This window comes from Cucurbita moschata, unplaced genomic scaffold, assembly GCF_002738365.1.
Source record: "Cucurbita moschata cultivar Rifu unplaced genomic scaffold, Cmos_1.0 Cmo_Scf00017, whole genome shotgun sequence".
Lineage (NCBI taxonomy): Eukaryota > Viridiplantae > Streptophyta > Magnoliopsida > Cucurbitales > Cucurbitaceae > Cucurbita > Cucurbita moschata.
Genome location: NW_019268533.1, coordinates 4,407,557 through 4,432,491, shown reverse-complemented (window position 1 = coordinate 4,432,491; position 24,935 = coordinate 4,407,557). Strand labels below are relative to the sequence as shown.

Here is a 24,935-nt window from a genome sequence, read left to right as displayed (position 1 = left end):
CTTGAAAAAAAAAAAAAAAAAAAAAGTAGAGCCTAAGGAATAGTCACTCAAAGTAGGTCCAACCATAAACAATGTTGCATGTGATTACATTTCTCAACCCCAACAATGGAGACACTTACTGAGTATTTTTAAATACTCCATATATGTTATATTTTTCCAAGTAAAGGCAAGGGCACCATGTGTGGATGACAGCGTCAGCAAAGGAGGCCATGAAATCAAGTCTCGATAGTTCAATTTCTACATTTAATTGTAGTATTTATGTTGAGATATATTAATAGCATTTTATTTCTAAAGTTTGATAGTAAAGGATGTTGTTTTTCCTATTTTCAACCATGTTACTTTTATGATGCTAATACTATGTTTAAAATGAATTTATGAATATTTAAGTTTTTGGCAATGTTTTAAAGAGAGATTTTTAATGATTTTTCACATAAAGTAGACATTGCAGGCATGTATTAACACTTTTAAGTTCAATTTCTTATATATATATATATCTATATTTTGTCCTAACAGAAGATGAACGTATAATAACTGGATTCCATTGCGGCATGGGAATAAAAGAAAGGGTACTACTGGCTACCTTCAATATATGGTTCTCCCAAAAAAAAAAAACCCTTCACGGGAAAACATAACCCCGGTTGCTGAAAATCTATCACAAATTAGAATGTAGGTCTAAAATTAAATTACAGAACTTTTAGACTATATGAGACACCTCAGCTCAGAGTTTCTGAAAAGAAACTCTTATTCCTAGAAATCGCCACGGCTTACTTGAATCTAATCATCGCAGCTACATTCCAGTTCAAGGAGTTTCACCATCTACTATTTTATTACTCGCAAACCTGATATTCTAAGAGTCGAAAAAAAGACTATGGCCTGGGCTATAGGCAAAAAGAAACCTGATATTCAATTAATGTTAGTACAGACTAGTGTAAGCTATTTGCAAAAAGACCTATGGCTTGGGCTTACATGCTAAATCTTAGCATAAAGTTGAAAACATCATCTACCGGACTCATACTTCATGGGATGGGGGAAAAGAAAAGAAAGTGAGATAAAAAATCTTTTCTTCTCTCTGGACAATTAAAATAAGCATAAAATTGGCATCATAAATTTGAGTTATTTTCCCCAGCATTTGGGAAGCAAAAATAAATTTGTTTCAATAACAGGCAGCATATCAGTTGATCATGTTATATTACCCGGGGAAAAAACCGAAAATGAACTCACACGAAACCGCTTCAAATAAATTCTCACAATATTTAAACAGTCATCAGAATCCATTCCCAAAGGGGTAGGTAAACGAACCTGCAGTCGCTTCTCCTTCTTTCTCTCATTCCGCTTAGCTGACTTGGTCTTTGACTTTACAACTGATGGAGGATCATAACCAGGAGGTTCATCATGGGACGCCATCTCCTTTTTCCACTGCAGAGACAAAACAATCCCCATGAATGCCACGAACATGACTTCTAGGGTACATTAATATGGGAATTAAACTTATAGCAGAAATACAATAGAAAACAGTCACTGCCTTGCACTCTAAGTCATACAATTTTCCAGAACTTGTAAAAACTTCTTTCATTTCATTTGTTTCCTTACTCATGCGAACTATGGTAAGAATTGTATAAGCTTATCTTCATCATTTTACAGGAAAGAAAAAAAGAACCTTCACATAATTATGTTTGGTTGGTTATCTGGAATGTACTCTTTTGTTTCTATGAGAAAACTAACTTCCATTGAGAAAAAATAAAAGAAAACAAGAGCATCCAAAAAAATAAGCCCACAAAAAGTAGTCCAACTAGAGAAAGGGGCTGAATCAAGAAGAATGAGACATAACAAGTAATTACAAAAAGAATCAAATATTGAACCTAATGAGGGATCTTACAACGTTAGAGACACTCTCAAATCCTCTAAAAAATCCTATTGTTCCTCTCCCTCAAAGACCCCACAACAGAGCAGAAACCCGACACTAATTTTAAGTAAAGAAAATTAATGATTTATGGAGCAACCTAGGCACTAAGCCCAATGAGGGTGCCTCACCTCACTTCAACACACTGATTGTGTGTCGAACTGTGGATGATGCAAGGATTTAAGTGAGTCCTGGATGATCCTATCGAAGGTCCTGATAAACAAGAGGCAGCTCAAGAAACATGATTGTAGATGTGAGCAATATCGAATCAACAAGAGGCATGTACAGTCTTTATATTTCCTTTCCATCAAAGATATAAGAAATTTATTACACAAATGCTTATATCCTCCATCAATTACTTGAAAAGGCACGTGTATATACAAATCTCAACAGTTAAGCCGGTCAATCTCTACTCCCTCTAATCTAATCATGGGTTCAAATCCTCGAAAAGGGCCTTTAATTTCCATTATCTCATTGTTTTTACAATACATATTCTATGTTCATATTGTGTGCTTCATCAAATGAAATGATCGCGTATTTCACTGAGCTTCGTTCATTAAACACACCGAAGGAAAATACAGTGATTTAGATAGCAGCCACATCACACTAACTGGCAGCAGCTCAAAGGATGATTTCATTTCCCAGCGAGGCAAACGAAGAACAGAGCAAGCAAACTAAAACTCAATAGAAATGGAGAATGGGAAAAAGAGAAGGATGGAAAAAGGATAATAGCGATGAGGCATACATACCAGAGCCCCTTTGGATTGGTAAATGGCGACTTCATCCTGCGGAACATAGCCAGCCCTAATCCGAAGGGGTTTTCGAAGAGTACCATCAGGACGCCTTGTTGGCGCCAGAATCCTTTCTCCTTCTTTTAGGGTTTTGCTCAGCTCCGCCATTTGCTTCAGCTGATCTTCTCCTCCACCTCCTCCTCCTCCTCCTCCTCCTCCTCCTCCTCCTCCTCCACTGCTCTCCATCGTGTAAAAGGCAAATTAATAACGATACTGCCAGAACTCAGCTTCGGATTCAAACAAATTTCTTCTGCCTTTCGATGTCAATTATTCGAAGCCGGACCAAGTCGTGTCCCACCCAATTCTTTTTGTTTTCCTCATTCTTTAATTTTTTTAGATCACCGTTGATGTTCATATAAACTAAATTTTTTAAAAATTAAAAATTTTAGAATGATATATTTTTAAGATTATTATAAATATCCATTATCAATTGTAATGGGTGAAAATTTAATATTTAAGTTTTACTAGATTTTAGTTGTTCATCGCTAAAATAGATATTGAAATATTTTTTAAAATAAATAATAAAAAAAATTCATCTCAACCAAACCTGAAAATAAATGGTTGAGTTACTATTCTAGTTGTTCCCGTCCTCAACTTAATTAACTCAAAATTTTGAGTGAAAGATTATGAGAAGTTGCCTTTTAATTATTTTTTATTAATATTTTAAATAAATCAAAATTATTCTTAAATTTTTTTGAAAAAAATAAAAATATATATGAATGAGAATATTTTTGAAATATTCTAAAAAATTCAAAGATATTTTTAATTTTATTTTAATTTAAGTATATTATTAAAAATTTAGAAATAATTTTAAGACGGAAGTACAAGATTTTGATATATTTTTATCGATTTTTATTTAAAAATATGATGTGAATTTAATCTTCGACTCTCACATTAACATTTATAGGATCCATAATTTTTGGGAGAATTAATATTGAGTTTCTTTTGTTATTTTTTATAATTTCTTTCTCCCGTTGTCGTTTTTTCTCTCTTTTCCATTTAATTTTTTTTTTATTGCTTTCTCTTTGTTATTCTTTTATATATGATTTTCTTTTATTCCTTCAATTATTTGTTTAATATTATTGCTATTTATAACCCTTTTTCGTCATTTATTTTTTATTTCATTTTTTTCTTGATCAATTTTTTTTTATTATCAATTGTTTTCAAATAATTTATAAAGGGAGTATGAGAAAAAACTAAAAAAATAACCATAAATTTCAATTTATGAATTTTAGGTTAGAAGTGAGATAAATTAATTGTATTTAATTTTTTAAACATAATAGGTGTAATTAATTCTTCCATTTGATTATTATACTCATCATGAGAAAAAAAAAATTATATAGTTTTATTAAATTAATTTAGTTGAAGACTAAAATCAACTTAAAATGAATAAAAAATTAAATAGAATGTTAGTGGGTTAAATTTATTTTAATAATTTTATTAATAAAACAAATTAACTAACCATCAATTAATTACCTAAATCTAGTTAATAAAATTATTGGAATTAACACATAACCAACCAAATAAAAATATTAGTTGCTTGCATATCTAGTTCTCAAGTATCATATTCCGAGACATCATGTTCATAAACATTTTATTTTCAGACATCTTAAACAAAACCTTCAACCCAACAAGTCCTAATAGATATAAAAAATCGTGGTTAAAATGATGAGAAAAATGAGTCAATCTCGCATACAACTTGGAGAAAAAGCAATGCAAGACAATGTTTGGAAGCTAAGAAAAATGCAACATAAACCATGTCTAAACAAATTGGTGTGTCATTTGGTTTGTCTAATAATGACTTTGTAAAGAACAAACGTCTAGAAGATACATTAATTTGGAGATGATTACAAGTAAATTTCAACCATCAAATGAGGTTAATGATGAAGAGGAGGAGGATCAGGCAATCCTAGAATTATACAATTCACAATATAAATTACATGGAGGACAGTCTAACCTGCCCACTTTTCCATCTCCCCTTTCCAATGGGGCAACCAAAACAACTCCACCACAACAACTTGCGTTCCTTTATTTCAAATTTCTTCTACTTTCTCCTCCTTTTTCTTAAGCTATGTATGTACCTGAGAAATGCTTCCTAATCCTATTCCTATGCCTATTCCTATTCCTACCCCCTCCCTCCTCCTTCCTGTTTCCTGTTTCCGTGCCCCGCCCCCCAAATTTGATCATCTATGCCTACGTCTCCTACCCGAACGCCCCCCCAACTGTATTGTCCCCCCATTGTTGTTCTCATCACTTCCTCCATTATCACTGCCGTAGTTAATGGAGTCAATGCTACTAAGCGGAGTGGTGTTGGGAATAATACCTGTAGTAGTAGTAGCTCCTTCATTTGATCTGGGAGAGAAACTCCTCTCCGGATGTCTAAGCCGTCTGTTGAGGTCGTCGCCACTTGATGGACCAAAAGCATGTAACAGAAGAAACATATTCACCAAATTGCTATCAAAACCCACTCCGAAGCCCCCATCATCCCTCTCTGCAGCATTTGCATTCAACCCCGCTTCTTCCTCTTCTTCAGATTCAAATCCAATACTATTTCTTTCTATCACATAATCCCCATACACCACAGCTCCAGGTGTTGTCGACCTGATTGTGCTCATCACATCGTTCCTCTCGCGTTCCCGCTCCAGTCTTCTCCATTTTTGTTCGAGTACAGGATCCACCTCCCAAGGCCTTGCAGATGGGTGCTCTGATCTCACGTGTTTCCTTAGTTCCTTGTAATTTCCAACAAACGTGCAGCTATCTTGCATGCAGGTCCTCTTTTTAGTATTCAGGTATTCTCGGGCAGGCTCAACCACAGTCCATCCTTTCACCTGTACACGACAGAGGGGGCATGCAAGCTCGGTCACTTCATGTTTTTCACCTAGAAAACTTGGGTCCTGTACACCAGCTGGGTTATCAATTGAGGCGCTTACTGGTCGTGCATTGTTGGATGAAATTACTTTGGTGTAAGCCTTTTTGTACTGATCAAGGCAGTTCGAATAACGTAGGCTTGTACCACACATATAGGGACGGCAACCCTTATCATGAGATGAACAAAGTAAAAGAACAGCATTGTGTGGGTACTCCATGCATATGGAGCATGTTGCATCTTCCCAGTACTTCTTATCCAGAGCGCTGACACAATCCTTTGGGCACAAATCCTCTGGGAAACCCCTCTTAGAAGGAGGGAGTGGATATGGGTTTGACCTGAATTGACGAGAAGCCAACCTGCGTCGTCCCTTGCTCCCTTTGGCCATTTCAAGTTTCAACCTGTAGAGAATATAACCAAAAAATAGTAAGTAATATGAAATCAGCATGCCATTTTATCAGCAAGACTAAGTGGCTTGTAAGACATAAATAATGAACCTCACACTGCAAATTATTTATGCTCCTACAACAAAGGACTAAGTCTTCATTCAAATAATGCACCTCATCCACTTAATTTGATGAACAAATAATAATAATATTTCGTAAGGGATTCAATTCAAGTTCACAAAAAGCATAAACTAATTCCCGCATGTATTGTAAAATCTTCCTACCTCTCGAAGGAGGTCATACAATATAATCCAACAACCAACCATCGAGAGACCAACATTTTTAAATGTTATGAGGTTCTACAAAGTAAGCTTCCTCAGCACTGCATCTCCCTGTCAATCTATTAGTTTTGTATATCAGAAAGAGATGTTTGACAACAAAATTTTCAATTTCCCTTACTCAAGTCAATGTTAGTGGAAATTATATTAGATCTTTTATGTACATTGGAGAATGTTCTTCACTTGTTGGTTGATCCTCCTTTAGCACAAAAATCTCAGGTGCTATGGTCTAATGCAGTGAAAGCTCTCCTATCTGAAATTTGGTTCAAAAGGAATCAACAAATTTTACACATCTCTTCCATGGATTGACCGATTTGGTTCAATTCACCTCAAAGCCTCAACACGGTGTCCTCTTTCCGAACTCTTTGCAAGGAAATTCTTTTGTGAAGATGAGCCTCTAGAGCCCTTCCACCCTCTAACTTCTTTAAAGAATTCTCCTATTCTTTTAAAGGAGAATGTTCCACAAAGAAGTCAAGTGGTTTGCCAAATAACTATCCCTATCCCAAGAAATGGATGAACACCTCCAACATCATATAACAAGTTGATTATGAGTCAACTTTTCTTGAGCATCAGCTAGACTTGATTAGTCTTCTATTCAAAGAATTGAACTTTATTTCTAGGAGGACAACCGCATCAGGGTTCATTTTGCTAATCGTATCCTTGACCAGAACTCTATTATTGGGAGCTCCAAGGCCTAAAAAATTCCAAGATAGAAGCTTCATGGGGAAACATCATGGTCTGCTTACTCCTAATCTGCATTGTCTCTTCACCTTTTTTTTCTTTTTCTTTTTCCTTTTCTATGAATAAACATCTTTCCTTAAGAAAAAAAAAAAGAAAGAAAGAAAGAAGACACCGGCATCCAAAAAACAAGTACACAAAAAGGAAGCCATCAAAGAAAAGGTCTCCAGTCCTGTCAAATAAGACTTAATGGGCAATTGAAAATAAAAAATAAATAAATAAAACCCTTAATACCAAAGCCCAAAGGAAAACTTCACTATTGTTGTCCATGGGGACTTCCAGCACTTCATTTTCCCAAGATCTTAATAAGCTAACAAGTTCTTTTGATTTTGAATTTTTTTTCCTTTGCCACAACACTGCCTTTAGAAGAATTCCCTTTTGAAGGGAATTGACCTGAAGCACAACTTCCATATTTTAGGGCCCTAGCCAAATTCTTTGAGAAGGGCAAAACTTCCCCCGATTCCTCCTCGCGCACCTGCTTAAGGATCTCTTCTAGTAACTTACGAGGACCATAAAGAAGAAATCATTCTACATTCATTTAACCTCAAAGGGAATAAAGCTACAATAGCTATTATTCACTTTAATTGCGACCTCCATAAACCAATAAGAGCAAAGTTACAATCACAGCGTAATCAAAGAAGCTCCAAAAATGTTTCCAATTGTTCTTAAGTTTGATAAACTCCATAAAACAAAAGGGATGCTTCTAAACTTGATTCATCCTTTGTATGACAGGAAATGTCTTTGTAATCATCATGGACTATTCATCCCTTCTGAAAATTTCATACATCAATTTATATTGTTTCTTATTTTATTATTTTTTTTTTTAAAAAAAAGACAATCATGCTTCCAAACCTACATGAAGTAATACAATTAACCACTTAAAAATTGCATTCTAGGATTTTGTTTTGCTATAAAGCAATTTTCAATAACTGGCATAGTTTTGTCTTAAATCATATTAGAGAACCATTGATAGATACATTGAATGAAAGCATAACACGGGTAACAAAAGATCTAACACTGGTAGAATCATTAAGGTATGTATTACATGCAAACATACTCTCTTTTTTAAGAGACATAATGGATGCATTTTACAAACGATCCCACCTTATTTTGTCATGTTGATTAGTCCCTTCCATTTGTCCAATAAGCATGTCACAATATTATTCATATAACCACATTTCAACAAATAGGAACATAATTGAAAATCTAAAAGTTTAGGCATTAAATAGAAAATCAAGTATTAGAGACTAAATTTATAATTAACCAAAAAAAAAAATTGAAGGTTTGTTTAAGAACTATTTTCAAAATAACTTTACGTGCATTAGAACAAAAATTTAGTAAATGGACAGCTGTACTATAAAATTCTCTTTTTCTTATTTTCCTTTACTTTAAATCTCACATGTGATTTATTCTTTTCAGAACAAATGAAGTTACTCTTTCTTTCCAAATCACGAATTTTGAAAATTAATTTCAATGTACACAATAATTTAACACACGTTTTTTAGATGAAAACAAAAACACAAAATGGCTTTGGATAACAGTTTCACAGGCAAGGTCAAAGATATGAATCTAATTAGCCAAGAAATTTCTTCAAAATCAACAATTATTAATGACAATTGGGAATGGAATTCAGATCAAATATCCACTACCCAGCATTCAACAACGGAAACTAACTTCTATTGCACAAAGAAAGTAAAGAACCCCATAATCAAGGATAGACAGTAGCATCTTAAAAAACTCCTGGAAACAAATAAATCGTTGTTTAAATGTCAAAACATACAAGAAATGGCATGCCTGCAGTACGAAGCAAAAAAGTCTACGAGATCATCAACTCCGAAAGAAAAATATCAAAATCAGAAGGCCAACACTCACCAGCTTCAAAAAGTTCAAGGAAATCTAGATCAACGAGAAGTCAGAAGGGAGAGATCGAACTTCGCCTGCAATAGCATTAACACAAAAAAAAAAAAAACAGACTATATCATTTAAGGATTCGTAAAAATAGCAGATAGCTAAGAACAGGAACATGGTTAACGAAGCAATCCGCAAGAATCAAAAGGATGCGAAATTGATTAAACAACTGAACTCGCACATGGCCTTGACTTTTAACCATGTGAATCAAACAAACAAACAATAAATTAAAAGAAACATAGATTATAAAGCAGACAAAGCCCTCTAGAGCTAGAAAACAAAAAATAATAAGAATAAGAATTAGAATTAGAACAAACATGAAACATACAGCATTTGAACCGATAAGGAAAATTACCGAGAGAGAAAAGCAAAACCAGAAAAGCAGACGCTGAGAACACGGTAGAGCAGGATTGAAAGAAAAAGAGAGAGGGCAGCAATGGGGGAGTGAGGAGAGAGTTAGGGTTTAGGAGGAGGACATGGAAGACGAAGGCGAAGAAATCGAAGGAGTTACGAGCAGAACGGAGAAGAAAGGGAAGAAACAAGCTCTCTCTCTCTCTCTCTCTCTCTCTCTCTCTCTCTCTCTCTCTCTCTCTCTCTCTCCCCTCATTCCATTACCAAACAAGAGAGAGAAGAAAGCGAATCGTTAGAGTCATTTCCACGCCACCACTTTCTCCTCCTCTCTACAACGTTCGTACATCATGGGAGAAGAAAAAGAGAAGCGCGTGATACCACTCGCCATGTAGCGAGTGGGCGTAGAGCTATCACGTGGGCTCTTTTCCACGCCCATGTGAACCCTCAGATTCTCATCCAACGGCGGAAGGGATGGGATCGGAGATTTGATCTGAGGGACGAGGTGAGGTTGCTTGGACGGCTGTTAAGGTGACACGCAACCTTTTATTCTCACTCAACATATCAATACCTAATACTTTATTCATGTGTTTTATAATCATCTTAATTTTTAAAGGCTTAAAGTCGCTACCACATACATGACATAATTTCTTTATGCAGATACATTAATTTAAAACAATATTAAAGATTTGTGGGCTTACAAAAAAATCTTAAAACAAAATAAATTAAATATTCAAAGTAAATTAAAACAAAAATCAAGAAAAATATTAAAATAACAACGTCCTATACCAACCTAACCTAGATCTACTCAAATAAATGTAACTAGGTTTCATGGCCTTTGATGCAATGTCCGAAGGGAATGAACTATTCATCCACATAGCGGAAGCATTGATAACCGTTTTGATTTTATTAAGAATTAAAACAAAACAATAAATTCGAAAGCAAGAACTCTACCTTGTATAAACTCTGCAAACCTCTTCAAAGAAAATCTCAAAAAGAAAATTTTGGAGAATTGTCTGATGTAATTGAGGAGGAAGTTGGAGAGATTCGTATGTCTTTGGCTCAACCAAACGATCTTATTATAAGGACTCTTAGAGAATCCTTGTCAAATAATATATTGGTATATTTAATATCTCATACAAATTCTATTTAAATAAGATAAGATAACTTAATATATATTCAACTATTTAAATCTCATTCAAATTTAATATATCACATTAATTGATTTAATATTTAATTAAATTAAATTAAATACAATAAATATATATATTTTTAATATATCTAATACATTAAATATTAATTTGAATCTTTCAAATTAAATATATTTTATCGGTTTATTTAATATATCTAAATATTAATTTGATATTTCAAATTAATTTTTTTTATATTTAATATATTAAATATCAATGCGTGCACTTCAAATTTTCTTTCAAATAAATTAAATTTTTTAGTGTTACGATGAACTAGCAAGGGGACCTTATGAACCTACAAAATATAAGTTTGAATTATACAAAATTAATTAATTAAACTCTTTAATTAATCAATTTTCATACGTCACTCTAATATAGACCTAGAGTTGCACTCTTATGTACTGCAGGACAAGTTATTTCCATTGATTTAACCAATTGTAAGGAAGTCGATCCTTTACGAGTTGTTCATAATTACAGTTGGGTCAAAAGTCCGTTTTACCCATATAATTACATCTTTCACGTTAAGTACCACTACTTATCTAATGAACAATTTGTTTATGATCCAATCATAAATCAAGTCCCTCTCGGGCCAATGAGAGGGTGGGGCCCCATTGTTCAAGTCCTGAAATCAGTACTTAAGAAAACAACTCATCTACCTCCCTTATATGGAAATGAGTGAATTCCATCTCCTAGTATTATATTCCCAACTCCCTATTTGAAGTCCCCAAACTGGTAGTCCCCAAACTGGTAGGCATATTGAATCGACTAACAAAGTCATTCTCACCCATGTAAATTAAAGGACAATACCTCAAGAGTTCATAACTCACTCAAGATTAAGACCGAGTCGCATATGATCATCAAGTGAAATATTAATCTTCTCAATTAACGGATTTATAAAGAGTGATTAGATATTTCTTGGTCCAGTCTTATACAAACTCATTGTATAGGATAACTTCACTTACATGTCTCCACATGAACGATTTGGATCAAATCATTTGTAATGATCACAAAGTGGGCCGTATCAATAGTGTTAGTAGGATAAGACATCCAACCTTATCCATATACTATAGACTCTTCAGGTTATTACTTGAACACGATAGGTCAACTACAAACTATTCAAGATTACATTAATAACCTTTGATACAATTAAATTACAAATAAAATAAAAAAAGTTATTATTAAAAACTAAATAATCAATTAGGAGGCTTTAGGGCATAAATCCCAACAATGTCGATGTCAACCGTACGTGGGTGTCTTGCCTTTACCTGAAATATAAAAAATACTCGGTAAGTGACCCCATTATTGGGGTCAGGAAATGCAAACTTTATGCAATCATGAATAAGGACCTATCATTTAAAATTATAGTCTCTTAGGTGGTCTCCACTCTAGAATAATTGCATGTGCAATACTTTTCTACACACGACCCACGTACAAACGTGGGCCCACAAGGGGGCTCGCACACCTCCTAAGCCTGCATGGTCGGGTTAGTTATTTGTAGCTGGATGTTCGGAGGTACAACGACAGTCGTGCATCATGTCAAGCATGATGGTCATCTCATCAAGCAAATTGTGGGAAGTTATATTGAAGGGCGAGAGCTTGATAATAAATACTTCAAGCAAATTGTGGAAAGTTTGATGTACTTAACCTCAACATGACTAGACATCATGTATGATGTTATTATGATAAGTTGCATCCAACGGAGAAACATCTCAATGTAGCAAGAAGGATACTTCAATATTTAAGAGGAACTTTTTATTTGGGAGTATTCTAAAAAAAAAAAAAGTTATCTAAAGATGGTTGGCTATAAGATAGCGACTATGCAGGTGATATAAATGATCGTAAAAGCACTTCATGAAGTATTTTTATGATGAGTTCAGAAGCTATCTGCTGGTCTTCAAAGAAACACCCTATTGTGACACACTCATCAATATAAGCAGAGTTTGTGGCAGCAGTAGCATGCTCATGTCAAGCAATTTGGTTAAGAAAGATACTTGAAATTCTTAATTAGAAGCAACCAGGTTTAACTATTATCTATTGTGATAATATGTCATCTATCAAGTTGTCTGAAAACCCTGTGCTGCAGAGAAGGAGAGTAAGCACATTGATGTTCAGTTTCATTTCTTGCATGTTTTGTGTACAAAAGGTACTATTGAGCTCAATTTTTGCCGAAGTGATGAACAAATCGCAGTCCTATTCACAAAGCCCTTGAAACAACCATTATTTGAGAAGCTTAGAAAAAATATGGGATTTGCAGAATCCAAGATGTGGTTCAAAACGATAGATTTTTAGACAACTTTAGTTGACATATTATCACAATAGATACTATTGAGCTCAATTTTTGGCAACGTGATAAACAAATGGCAGACCTATTCACAAAGCCCTTGAAACAACCATTGTTCGAGAAGTTTATGGGGATGTACATAATTCAATGTGGTTCAAGAAGACGAAGTAAAGTCCTAAGCTGATTTGATCAAAACTCAGTTTAAGGGAGGGTGTTGAAGAATTACTTGTATAGATACATGTGTAAGTACATGAAGGTTCATTCGTTGATAACATTTATTACATGCATTCTTAGTTACGTGTATTGGGTACATACATGAATTGTGTTTGATTTGGTGTATGGTTTTTAAATCATAAATGGTAGTCGGGAATGTCCCAATTTACCTCTAAATACATATTTTGACATTTGGTGGAAGAGGTAGAAAAACAATTTAGCATCATTTTCTAATAATACAAAGTTCTCTACACGAAAGAGTTCTACCAAACTTATCAGTCACTGACAACCCGTAACGGTTCCTCTAACATGACTGCACAAAGCTTTGGCTGCTCCATTCTTGTAACTCAGCTTTACATCTTCCAACTTTATTCCCACACATGGAAACTTTGGGCTACAATCGAATGTCATGGCGAATCTAGTGGCGGCTGTCCCACGAATGTCTTGATATGTCACATCACTAACTTTAATTCCCGAAGCCTATTCAATTAGAAGAACGAAAATGAAATTTTATATTTAAACATAATGTTTTTCTTTTAATGCATACAAATATTGAAATGTACCTGGCCAGGGCAATCTTTATTGTAAGGACAGTAATTTTGATCGATTATGATGGGATTCTTGACATTAGTCATCTTGAGATGTTGAAAACGAATGTTTCTTGCAAACCCACTGCTTGGCCTTCCCCAACTTTTTATTCTCACTCCATTTTGGGTGTTCATAAATCTACAAGATTTTACTGTCACGTTTTGAACTCCATCCTCCTTCAACGCTTTTCCTAAACTCCCAATGCTGCATCAACGGATTAAATAGTGAGTGTTAAGAGACCTCACCATCTTTTTAAGATACTTAGGCTACTCCTCTCGTTGTCAATTGATTTTGTTTTTCAAGTAAAAAAAAAAAAAAAAAAAAACTTAACAAGTACCTAATTCCATGGCCAGGTCCACAAGCAACATTCTCAATCCACAAGTTGGAGGTGCCGGGGCCTATTGAGATGCAGTCGTCGCCGGTGCTAATATCTGAATTGAGAATTGTGACATGAGATGATAGCTCTACGTGAATACCATCCGTGTTGGGACTATTACCAGAAGCGGAGACCTTTAGTCCTTCCATTTTCACATTGTGGCATTCATTCACTACTATGTGAAAAATCTGGCTATTTAATGATGTTAATCCACTTATCATAATGTTTTTGGAATCGGTAAATTCCAACGACTGCACATACACAAAACAAAGTATATGATACTTATAACCTTTTCTAAAAAAAAAAGGAATTGAATTACAACTGAAAAGAATGAGTATACCGTGGCTCCACGAGGGCAGGTTTTGGCAGAACGTTTGCAAGCCCACAATCCAGCTCCTTGACCATCAAGAGTGCCACCAAAGATGGAAACTCCATTAACAAGGTGAAAAATGATCCAATTTGGAGAGTTGGCATTAACATGGAAGTCGGAAGGAGCCACGAGAGTGCCATCGATGTGTATGTCGATGGCGTCGTTTCTGCATGGCCCATTGAAAGTTGCATGGCGGAGATAGAATCTGCCATTTGGGACGTAAATGGATGCGGACGTAGAAGAGGTACAAGCACGCGCCCATGCTGCTTGGAAGGCCTTGGACGAGTCTGTTTTGGCGTCGGGTTTGGCTCCGAAACTGACGACGTTGAATGTCTCGGAAGCAGCAAAGGGTGAATTGAAGAAGATGATGAGTAGTAGGGAGAGAAGAAATGAGGTTGTTCGAGGGTCCATTGTGGTTGCGTTGTATTGTACAACTTGGATGAAGTTGAGGGGTTTATATAGGGAGAAGATAGGAGTCATAAAATGAGTAAAACATGTTTGGAAATTAGGTCAAAAAATGAACGTCTTTTTTCACGGTGAACATGAGACATCTTTTCATTTGCACTCATTTTAAATAGTCGACAAATTAAATTGACATCGTAAATATTAATAAATTAATAATTGGCATAGGATGAAGGATTAAATTTTTTGAAGTTTGGTTGAGCTCGTACTGTTTACCAAAATATAGATGATAATTTCGTGAAGATTTATTTAAAGAAAAAATTAAAAAATATATTTTAAATGAATAAATAAATATTTTTTGAAAAATGAAATAATAATAAAATAGAAAAAAAAAAAGGAAAAATTGGATTGGTTTGGTATAATTGTTGGATAGAAAGGTAAATTGAGGAAAATAGGGGAAAAGAGTTTGGAGAGAAGAAGCGGAGGAGATAACGGAGAAGAAAACGGAGAAGAAAACGGCGGGTTCATAGCCAACACCTTCTCCCCCCAACTTCACAATTTCAATGCTTTTACCTATTTCCATCCTCCACTTTCATCGCCTTTTCCTTGCTAAATTCACATCGATCTTCTTTCTAATTCAACGTCATCATCGAAGTAAGTAGCCATGGTCGACGAGAAGAAAGATGTAAAAGTTCAATTGGGACTATGGGCTAAGTCGTCCCTCTAAAACACGTTCCAATATATTTTTTTTTCTAGTAATAAGGAGTTGATTGAGGTTAGGAGCGGACTCTAGAATAGGTGCCATAGACGAGCTTCACTCAAGGTCATCGACCCTTTTATTTTAAAATGTTTTGTATCCGTTCCTTATTTTGTGTTTTAGCTGTTTTGTTGTGTTTTAAATACTTTTGTATAAACTTTGTTTTGATGTAATATAAATATAATGTATGTTATGCTTTAAATTCCATTTGATTTATTTCGCAAAAAATTTACTTGTATTTTTGGAGTTATCGAGTTAGCTCGGTCCGTACACTACGTTAGCCAAGTCCATCAACACATGAATGAATGCTCAGAACAAAGGATCAAGATCCCAAGACTTAGAAACCAAAGAAACTCATAGATCTCCCATACTACATCAAGTTCATAACTTAGACTGAATTACTTGGAATGTATAGAGCCTTGGATGCAGGTTTTAGACTATGCCACTTAGAACGTATGAAGCCTTGGTCATAGGTATTCAAGCTAAGCTGCTTAGAACATAAAAAACCTTAGGCATAGGTTTTCAGATTGTGTTGCTTAGAAGCCTTGGACACAGATTTCAAAATACACGGTCTGAAATGTAAGAAGTCTTGGGTATAGGTTTTAGACTGTATCGTAGTAAACACATGAAGTCCTAGATACATGTTCATGCTACGTTGCTTGGAATGCAAGAAGCCTTCTATATAAGTTCAGACCGTATTGCTTGGAATGCATTAAGCCTTAAATACAGGTGGCAGGTTCATGTCTTGTACCTTAAATCCTAAGGGGAGTGACTTAAGGAGCAGAATAAGAACAAAACAAAAACTAAAAACAAGACGAAGGTCCAGAACAAGAATAAGAATTAGAACACAAACAAAGATCCATGTTTCCAAGACTAAGAACCGAAAACCTTAAGAGTAAGGTCTTTAGATAAAAACCAAGGTTAAGACCTCAGATCCATGGTCCTTGGGCTAGATTATGGAAAGAACCCAGAACTCAAGAAAATAACCCAAGGACTTAAGTTCTAACAACAAGAACATGAACATGACAAGAAAAAGTGTGGTACCCTAACAAAACCTAAGGACTCGACAAAGAGCCTACAAGTAGGCTACTTACTGAATTTTTGTACTCATTCAAGTTTTCTCATGTTTTTCAAGGAGAAGATGAAGCTGGTCGAGGATCGACGTGGTTTTGGAGCAGGTGTCATATAGACCCACAACGTGTTTTAACTACTCTATTCTTCGAAGTTGTTTTATTAGGTCCAATGTATTCAAACTTTAATTTTTATTTGGAAAGAACGTCTTTAAGCGTGTCGTCTTGGTTTTTGAAATTGTTCCTTGATCTGCAACTTACCCATAAATGTAGATGTTTGTTTTCTTGGGCAGCCTAATCTAAGATGTATTACCTCTCAATTTTTTCCGTAAAAATACTTGCCTTAATTCTTTTAAGCTAAAGAAAGGATCAATTTTAAAGAAAATGGATTGTTAGTAAGAATTCGATCCTTTCTCAAATCTTGTCCAAAAACGATTTTCTTCACTTGGGCACGCTCCAGGACTTGTTAAACTTTGTGGTCTTCATTGGAAATTTTCCTTGGAGGTGTAGAAATCGAATGAGATAGGTTTCTCTTAATGAATTTACGTGTGGACTAGAATTGGATTTTCATGTTTCAACCTCTAACCTTTAATGGTGGTCTGAATTTGAGCTCGGTGTTTGAGGCTCATTCAACACTCCAAACTTGTGGGTAATTTTATTTAGAAGGTGTAAGAACAAGTTTGAAAGGAAATAATAGACTATGTGATCGCTTGTGGATGTATATAATAAAATGATGTAAAATTCACAAGAATAAGTGCAAGTATGCACTATCACAAATAGCAAGTAATAAGTAAATTATCGATTCTACATGGAACCTATCTTTTTGGTTAATTTTATCCCTGGAAATTAAGTGAGTTTTTGGGTAACATCCAAATGGGTGGGGTGATTTTAACTATTTAAACAAAACTAAAACAGAGTGTCATTGCTGTTGAAAAACAGAAAATGCTGAGAAAATCAACTATAATGAGGAAGATTCGGCTAAGAGATATTAAATAGATAAATTGTTGAGTTTTGTGGTAGATTTTAGTTCCTTTTAATAGATTCCCAAGTCCACTTCCGAGAGTCATGAATGGTGATTATTTCCATAATTGTTGTAATTTCTATTAACAAGGCTCCAGGAGAAGAATTATTCCTAACCCTTCTATTACCCTTCAAGTCTCCTTGCTATGGAACTAGAGTATTAAAAAGGATTTCATTGCTCCATCTCTTCTCCCGAATAAGAGAACAACTATGTATGTAAAGTAGCTAATTAAACATACATATAAATCATTAACAACAACTCTTTAATAAACTAAAATCATACCGTCAACATACTTAAACTATATAAAACTCTCTCGCCTCTTCTATTAAGTTTAGCTTTCCATACAAACTGAATTAAACGAATCCACATTTTCATCATGTAAAATTGATGGAATAAGGAAATAGAGAGTTATCCCGGTTTGTTGTCGTTCGTCAATGGAAGTTCCCTTCTCTTGAGCTCTCACGTTCACCTCTTTGCCCTAATCAATCCTTGTTGGTCTCTTTTTCCTTCTGCTTTCAACAGCTGCTGGATTAGGGTTTTCTTCTTCTTCTCTGGTTTCACAGCAGTTCACTGCAGCAGAGGCTGCTGCTGTGTAATTCGATTTTCTCCCCAAAATGTGGCTCCCTCCTCTTGGTCTTCCTTTTCCTTTTATATTGAGCATGAGTTCCTCTTTAAGGCTGAAAAGGAAAAAGTTGTCCACTTCCTCATTGGGCCTTTAGAGCTGAAAAGGAATAAGTTGTCCACATAGGATGTTCTTCGTGTTCGGTAATCAATGACCCATTTAGACTGCTGATGTGGATTTAAAATTTTCATGTCATCCCCCATTTATTTCCAGATTTGCTACTCCCTCATGAGCATAAATGTCTAAAATTTTACCACATAACTCAATTAAATGTACAATTAAGATCGATTTATGCAAAATCATATTTTTTTTTCATGTTGGACCGCAATAAACGATTTCATGCTCACTAAGTAGAATAAATGGGGTAAATAATGAGAAAATGGTGAATACGAGTGTCATATTAAAAACAAAAAGACTTGATAGGACTCTACTTTTAAAGAGTTATCACTATGGCTCTCGAATTCAAAAGAAATCTAAGAGTAAGAAACCAAAAATCTTAGAGGCTATAACTCGTGATTGAAGGCTCGACTAAGTTCGATTCTTGCTCCAAATGAAATCCCGAACTTTAGACTTTCTAAGGGGGCTTAAACCAACGTTAAAACCTCTAGAATCATAGTGAACTCGAATTTGAGTTTTCTAGAATTTTTGTTAGAAATATCTTCTCAAATCAGCAGACAGTTGGCCTCTATTTTGAATTCTCACCGTTGGATATGATGAGATGTGTCTCCTCTAGAACATACTTAGATTTGGCAAAGAATCAACAGTGGAGAACGAAGACACGATAGATTTTATGCGAGATGTAAGTACCCGACCGCGAATCTCATTTTCTGATTCATGGCATTTTCGTAATTTCGTTGAAGATCAAGGGTGTTTTGGTTGATTGTCATTTTCTGAACTCCACTACTCACGAAATTTTAATGCCAAATATGTTATAACATATTAAGGTTATATATGAAATTTGGTGGTAATCGGATAAGGTTAAGTAGGTAAACCAAGTAAAGGTGTAAAATGACCATAATACCCCTAAGGCATACTATCTAGGGTTCACGACCTTAATGACCTTGAATGACATGAAATTTTATAGATGAACCTAAATCAGGACTTTCAATGGACTAGTAAACTTCATGACCATTGGAGCATGCTTGGGGCTCGAACCATTGTTTAGTGAAAAAGTAGTATATTCCCTGTAAGACGAAGAATTTTAAGAATTTAAGTACTCCCTATGGTCATGATATCGATAAGACTTCCTTGTATTGTACTCCTAGTACTTCTAACATGATTATATTTAAGAAAATACTTACATTTACATTAGGGTCACGTGGGAATTGGCTCACCTAGTTTTGCATAAATAATTTAAACTTACTTAAAAAATTTAAACTAGCTAAAAGACAATCGTACTAACCTTAAATGCTTCTGAAGAATTGAAATTAATAGTAAATGGTCCGAGGGTATCAGACCCAAGCAGAATCAGCCAAAATGTTGGTCTTGAGCCTTCAGAAAGTGTGCCCTCCGACTGGCTCAAACCGTTCAATTGGAATGATAAAATGAAGTGGAGGACCTCCCTCCTATAGTGGAGGCCAACCCCCCGCCCCCCTCTCAACTTTAGCAATGTGGGACAAAGTTTCCCTTCTTTTTTATCTAACTTTTTTAGGGTTATTACATGACAATATTTGCTAGTGGTGGACTTGGGTTGTTACACTATTAGAGAAAATTTGGAATAATTCAGATATCGAAATCTCGAGAACAGAGGTCTCAAACATTGACAATGAGGTAAGTAGCTAGCTTAGATTTTTCTTAAGAAATATTTGTAGGAATCGTTTGTCTTTTAATATGAACATTAAGCTCAATATGAATTAAGAAAAAAGAAAAACACACACACACACACAAAATTGTAAGTTAAGACCCTGAACCGATTGATTTCCTTGAAAGTTAAGTAAGGTTAAAGTAACCAAATAAACGAACTCGGTCTAGGTTTGAGTTTTAAACTTATTAAATACTTTGTTGTTCTAGGTTTCCTAACAATGAACTTAAAAACATAAAATAAAATTTAAATTACATATGAAATTGTGTCCCTAAGATAAATCTTATTTCTTATCTCTTTATTATGTTTTTAGCATATTCACTTTTTCATATTATAAAAATATTTTAGGTATCTTTTTTCTATATTGTTATCAATAAAATCCTAACTCATTTAAAATTTAAAAGTAACCACGATAATGAAACTATATTGTATATTTAATATTTTATTAAAAATAATAGGTTACATAATAAACTTTGATAAAGCAAGATCGATCGAACAATCCTACATTATTTTTATTTATTAATACGTAAAAATGATGTCATAAACATAATATAAAACTTGCACGCTTTATAGTTTATTCCTTAAATTGAAGGGTCCTTTAATATGGCCACTCCCCAATGACGTTGCCGGGTGGGTCATAGTTGCAGGTGATGAATGTACCGCCATTGTTGCACCTCACTTTTGCACATCCAACTTTTGTCGTGTTTTGCCACACCACTTGAGTGTAGTGGCCGCACATTTTTCCTTCGGTGCAGGTGTTGGAGGCATAATCGTAGAATTGTTGCTCATCCACCCACATTTGAACTGCTTCAATGCCTGTCATTTCACTAGAATGCACGGCAAGATTCTCGCCATAAGGCCCATTAGAGTGCAACAATTGACAGTCGTTGCTACGTTCATTGGCATATTGTGTAGCATAGTTTGCAAGTTCTTCATCCCACTGGATGGGTTTGATGCCAACTTGGACCGCGCTCACTTGGGAACGAGCAATATTGTGAGCATCAACATAGTCTTGAGGGAAGTCTTGCGCGAGAGATGAAGGAAGGATAGTGATACAGAAGATACAAAAGAGAGAGAAGGAAATCTTTACGAGACCCATTTGGATTGGATCGCAAAGGTCGAAAAATATAAGGAAATGGGTGTGGAGAGAAATGGGATGAGCATGGTTTGTATTTATAAGCATCAAATTTTGAAATACTTATAATATAATTCAAGTTGGAAACTTGGGGTTTGTATTTGTTGAACAAATGTTGGGTGATGGAGAAGTTACCCAAGTTGGATGGCTATTTACAATTTGGCCCCCACATATTTAAATAAATACGAAGACAACAATTTTTCAAATTTTTATAGTAAAATAAAAATAAAAAAATAAAAAGAATAATACATTAGAGGCTGCTGAGTAAAGGATTTAGGATCAAATTTGTAGAAATAAATAATTTAAGTTTAGAATTACCCATATGTTGTTTTAAAACACCACAAAACACGACATCGTTTGAATAATCCCTATTTAATTTCAATTCAAACCTTCATGTCTGCATGCCCAAATTATAAACCTTTTCTAATTACATCCCTTAGTTTTTTGGTTATGAAATTTTAAAATGTTACTCTACTTTATTTTTAATTATCATGATACATATTATTCATAATATTATGAAGTAATTCATCTTATGAAATCCTTACGTATCCAATAGTATGTTCACTGACCTTAAGAAGCTTAATCCAACCATTGAGAGAAAATTAAGAGCTATCAACAGCGAAACATTCTCACAACGTGTGGTAGTGGTCAACTTACAAGACCTAATTCATGACCTGACTTTTGAGCATATTCGAAGCATGAATGGCAACAAGAGTTCTAATACCCAATAATTTTAAAATATCACATGAGATCTATATAAAGTAGTTAAAATGATTTGTATAAGTAAAAATATTAATGATAAAGGGGAAAATAGTCTTTCCAATTTTTATAGAATTTATGGAATAATTAATTACTTAGATATTAGAGAGAAGAAATTTGAAGATTCCAAATAAAAAATGAAAAAAAGAGAATCTAATGATTTACTGGTTTGTTAACCTAGATGGAGCAAAATCTACTGATTTACTAGTCTCTTACCATGAATGGAAGAGAATCTACTGATTTCTTGTTACCATGGATCAAGCAAGGCCTACCCTATAATCCTTATTATACACATCTATAAATACATGAGGACTGATCATATACCTCACAGTGTCATTCAACCTAACATGGTATCAGAGCCAATGTTTATTCATTAACAATGTCTATCATATCTTCTTACTCCTCCCCATCCACCATCTCCAACACAATCTCATCTACTATGGCATTGACCTTTGGCCCAATCCCTCTCCACCACGTTGTCACAGTCCCTCTCACCAAAATCAACTTCATCATATGGCACGCTTAACTCGTCCCCTACCTATGGAGTACGAAGCTTATGGGCTACCTCGATGGCACCATTGCCGCACCTGCCAAGCTGGTCCCTTCCTCAACCGCTGTTGTTGCTGACCTAGTCTCTAATCCGACTTATGATTGGTGGTATGATCAGTTTTAACAGGTCCTTAGAGGCCTTCTCTCCTCCACGTCTGAGGAGATTCTTCATGATGTGGTTGCCGTTACTACGTCTAAGGAGGCGTGGGATACCCTGCAGCGGATGTTTTCGTCGTCCACTTGTGCTCGCATTGTTCAGATCTGTGTTGAGCTCGCCACATCCAAGAAATGCGATCTATCTACTGCTGATTATTTTTTCAAGATCAAAGGGTTGGCCACCGAGCTGGCCGCTGTCGGCTCTGCCTTGCAAGATGATGGCGTGAGCACGTATCTTCGCGTTGGTCTTGACCCTGACTATGATCCCTTTGCCACCTCGATGACTACCAAGAATGAATCCCTGACGCTTGATGATGTGTTTGCACATCTAATGACATTTGAAACTCGCCAACTACAACATCAAGTTGAACTTTAGTTAAATCCGGGATCTTCGACCAATTATGCTTGTCGTGGTGGTCAGTAGAAGATCCATGGGCGTAGGGATTGTGGTCATAGCCGTTCTCAAGATGGCATGCCCTCTCATCCTGGTCACGACGATCACTAGCAGGATGAGATGGCATGCCCTCTCATCCTGCTGGTGATCGTCGTGACCCTTATGCTCATTTTTCCTGCTAGATCTGCGACGAAATGAGGCATACTGTCATTCGCTGCTGGCCTAGGATGGATGAGTCCTATCAAGATGAACCGCCTTCTGCGACACTGGCGGCTACTTTCTCTTACAAGATTGATCCAAATTGGTGTAGCGACATGGCGCCACAGATCATATCAGCAGTGACCTGGATCATCTTGCTGTGCGTGAATGCTATCATGGAGGTGAACAAGTTCAAGTCAGCAATGGAGTAGGTTTGCGTATTTTGCATACTGGTCATTCTTCAATTAATACGGCTTCTCGTCCTCTTGCATTGCGTAATATTTTACATGTGCTTGAAATTTCCAAACATCTTCTTTTCGTTCATAAATTTTCTCGTGATAATGACGTTTCTTTGAATACCATCCTTGAAATTTTTCTATTAAGGATCGACGGTCAAGGAAAAGTCTTCTACACGGAAGGTGTGAGTCTGGTCTCTATCCTGTCATCTGATGTCGATGATCTCAAGCACGCCTTAGTTAGCAGATCTACTACTCACGCTCAATGGCATGCACATTTTGGACATCCTTCATCCCAAGTAGTAAAGTTAATTTTATGTCTTAATAATATTTCGTGTGTTAGTGAGTCACCTTTTCCAATTTGCAATGCGTGTCAGTTAGCAAAAAGTCATTAGTTACCATACACTAGTTCTTTTCATAGGTCTTCGTCACCTTTGGAACTGATTTTTTCGGATGTTTAGGGTTCTACACCTCCATTTGTTGGGGGCTTTAAATATTATATCAACTTCATTGATGATTTCAGTAAATTTTCGTGGATCTATTTGATGCATAATCGTATAGAAGCTCTTAGTATACTTTTACAGTTCCATGCTCATGTTGAGCGCCTCCTAGATACTAAAATTAAGTGTGTCTAGTTTGATTGGGGTGGGAAATATTAGAAAATTCATAACACATTCTTTCCTTTCCTTGGAATTGCTCATCGTGTTTTGTGCCCTCACACCCATCAACAAAATGGGTATGTTAAACGCAAGCATTGTCATATTGTTGAAACTGGCCTAGCCCTTCTAGCTCATGCTGATGTACCTATTAAATTTTGGGATGATGCGTTTCTTAAAACCATATATCTCATCAATCGTCTTCCTACTCGTGTCAATAAAAAATGCCCCATAGACATTGTTTTCATACCCCCACCAAAGTACTCCTTATTAAAGTTTGTGGGTGTGCTTGTTGACTTCATCTTCGCTCTTATAACAAACAAAAGCTCTCTTTTCGATCCAAGGAATGTGTCTTTCTAGGCTATTGTTCTTTACATAAAGAGTGTAAGTGTCATGACACCGATTCTGGTCATGACTATATTTCTAGAGACGTCATATTTGATGGGAATGTTTTTCTATTCAAGAGAGCCCCACCCAGTTCTTCCTCAACCTTGCAGCCGACTCACAATGCCCCTGATTTGTGCAACTTGCATTTGGGTAACAATAGTACTAATTTGGAGAATGATCATATGCATATATCTGTGCCTACTAACTCTTTGGATGAAGAAAATCTGGTGCCCACATCAGCTTTAGGATTGCCGCCGCAATCCTCTGCGTCGCTGCCGCGCGAATAGACATCTGTTGTTCCGCCAATGATTGGGGCCTCGGATCCTCCGCCAGCAGATGATATTGAGCAATTCCTAGTCGGATCCTCGGTCGCTGGTCGACCGACTACTGTAGCACCGGTTGCTCCCCTCGCAACGGTTGATACGACTGTCTCCTCAGTTGTGGATCCTGCACCTACTACTCAATCGTATGGTACTCGATTGATAAACAATATCAATCA

At 35.6% G+C, this 24,935-nt stretch overlaps 4 protein-coding genes and 1 non-coding gene across 5 annotated transcripts in view; 1 reads left to right on the top strand and 4 right to left on the bottom strand.

The window, feature by feature from the left end:
* LOC111455616 (partner of Y14 and mago-like) overlaps positions 1 to 3,016 on the bottom strand; it is a 9,721-nt gene extending 6,705 nt beyond the window's left edge. Inside the window, exons 1-3 of the mRNA XM_023097349.1 lie at positions 2,868 to 3,016; positions 2,650 to 2,837; positions 1,300 to 1,416 (exon numbers count right to left, since the gene is read on the bottom strand). Of these exons, the coding sequence (XP_022953117.1) occupies positions 1,300 to 1,416; positions 2,650 to 2,837; positions 2,868 to 2,877 (315 nt within the window). The 5' untranslated portion in view covers positions 2,878 to 3,016. The remainder of the gene's footprint in view (positions 1 to 1,299; positions 1,417 to 2,649; positions 2,838 to 2,867) is intronic.
* A 1,401-nt stretch (positions 3,017 to 4,417) lies between these two features.
* On the bottom strand, positions 4,418 to 9,614 carry LOC111455248. Its single transcript, XM_023096844.1, has 3 exons — positions 9,283 to 9,614; positions 8,892 to 8,956; positions 4,418 to 5,958 (listed from the first exon to the last, which is right to left on the bottom strand). Exon 3 carries the CDS (start codon positions 5,943 to 5,945, stop codon positions 4,875 to 4,877), a length of 1,071 nt encoding a protein of 356 aa, XP_022952612.1. The 5' UTR covers positions 5,946 to 5,958; positions 8,892 to 8,956; positions 9,283 to 9,614; the 3' UTR covers positions 4,418 to 4,874.
* Positions 9,615 to 13,066: 3,452 nt separating this feature from the next.
* Positions 13,067 to 14,704, bottom strand: LOC111455564 (polygalacturonase-like). Its single transcript, XM_023097275.1, has 4 exons — positions 14,264 to 14,704; positions 13,885 to 14,174; positions 13,523 to 13,751; positions 13,067 to 13,439 (listed from the first exon to the last, which is right to left on the bottom strand). The coding sequence occupies exons 1-4, from the start codon at positions 14,702 to 14,704 to the stop codon at positions 13,239 to 13,241; spliced, it is 1,161 nt and encodes a 386-aa protein (XP_022953043.1). The 3' UTR covers positions 13,067 to 13,238.
* A 5,768-nt stretch (positions 14,705 to 20,472) lies between these two features.
* On the bottom strand, positions 20,473 to 21,090 carry LOC111455250 (pathogenesis-related protein 1-like). The gene has a single exon (XM_023096847.1). It carries the CDS (start codon positions 21,063 to 21,065, stop codon positions 20,565 to 20,567), a length of 501 nt encoding a protein of 166 aa, XP_022952615.1. The 5' UTR covers positions 21,066 to 21,090; the 3' UTR covers positions 20,473 to 20,564.
* A 1,680-nt stretch (positions 21,091 to 22,770) lies between these two features.
* LOC111455640 lies at positions 22,771 to 22,909 on the top strand. The gene has a single exon (XR_002712622.1). It is a non-coding gene; the product is annotated as a small nucleolar RNA Z247 (small nucleolar RNA).
* Positions 22,910 to 24,935: the final 2,026 nt, after the last annotated feature.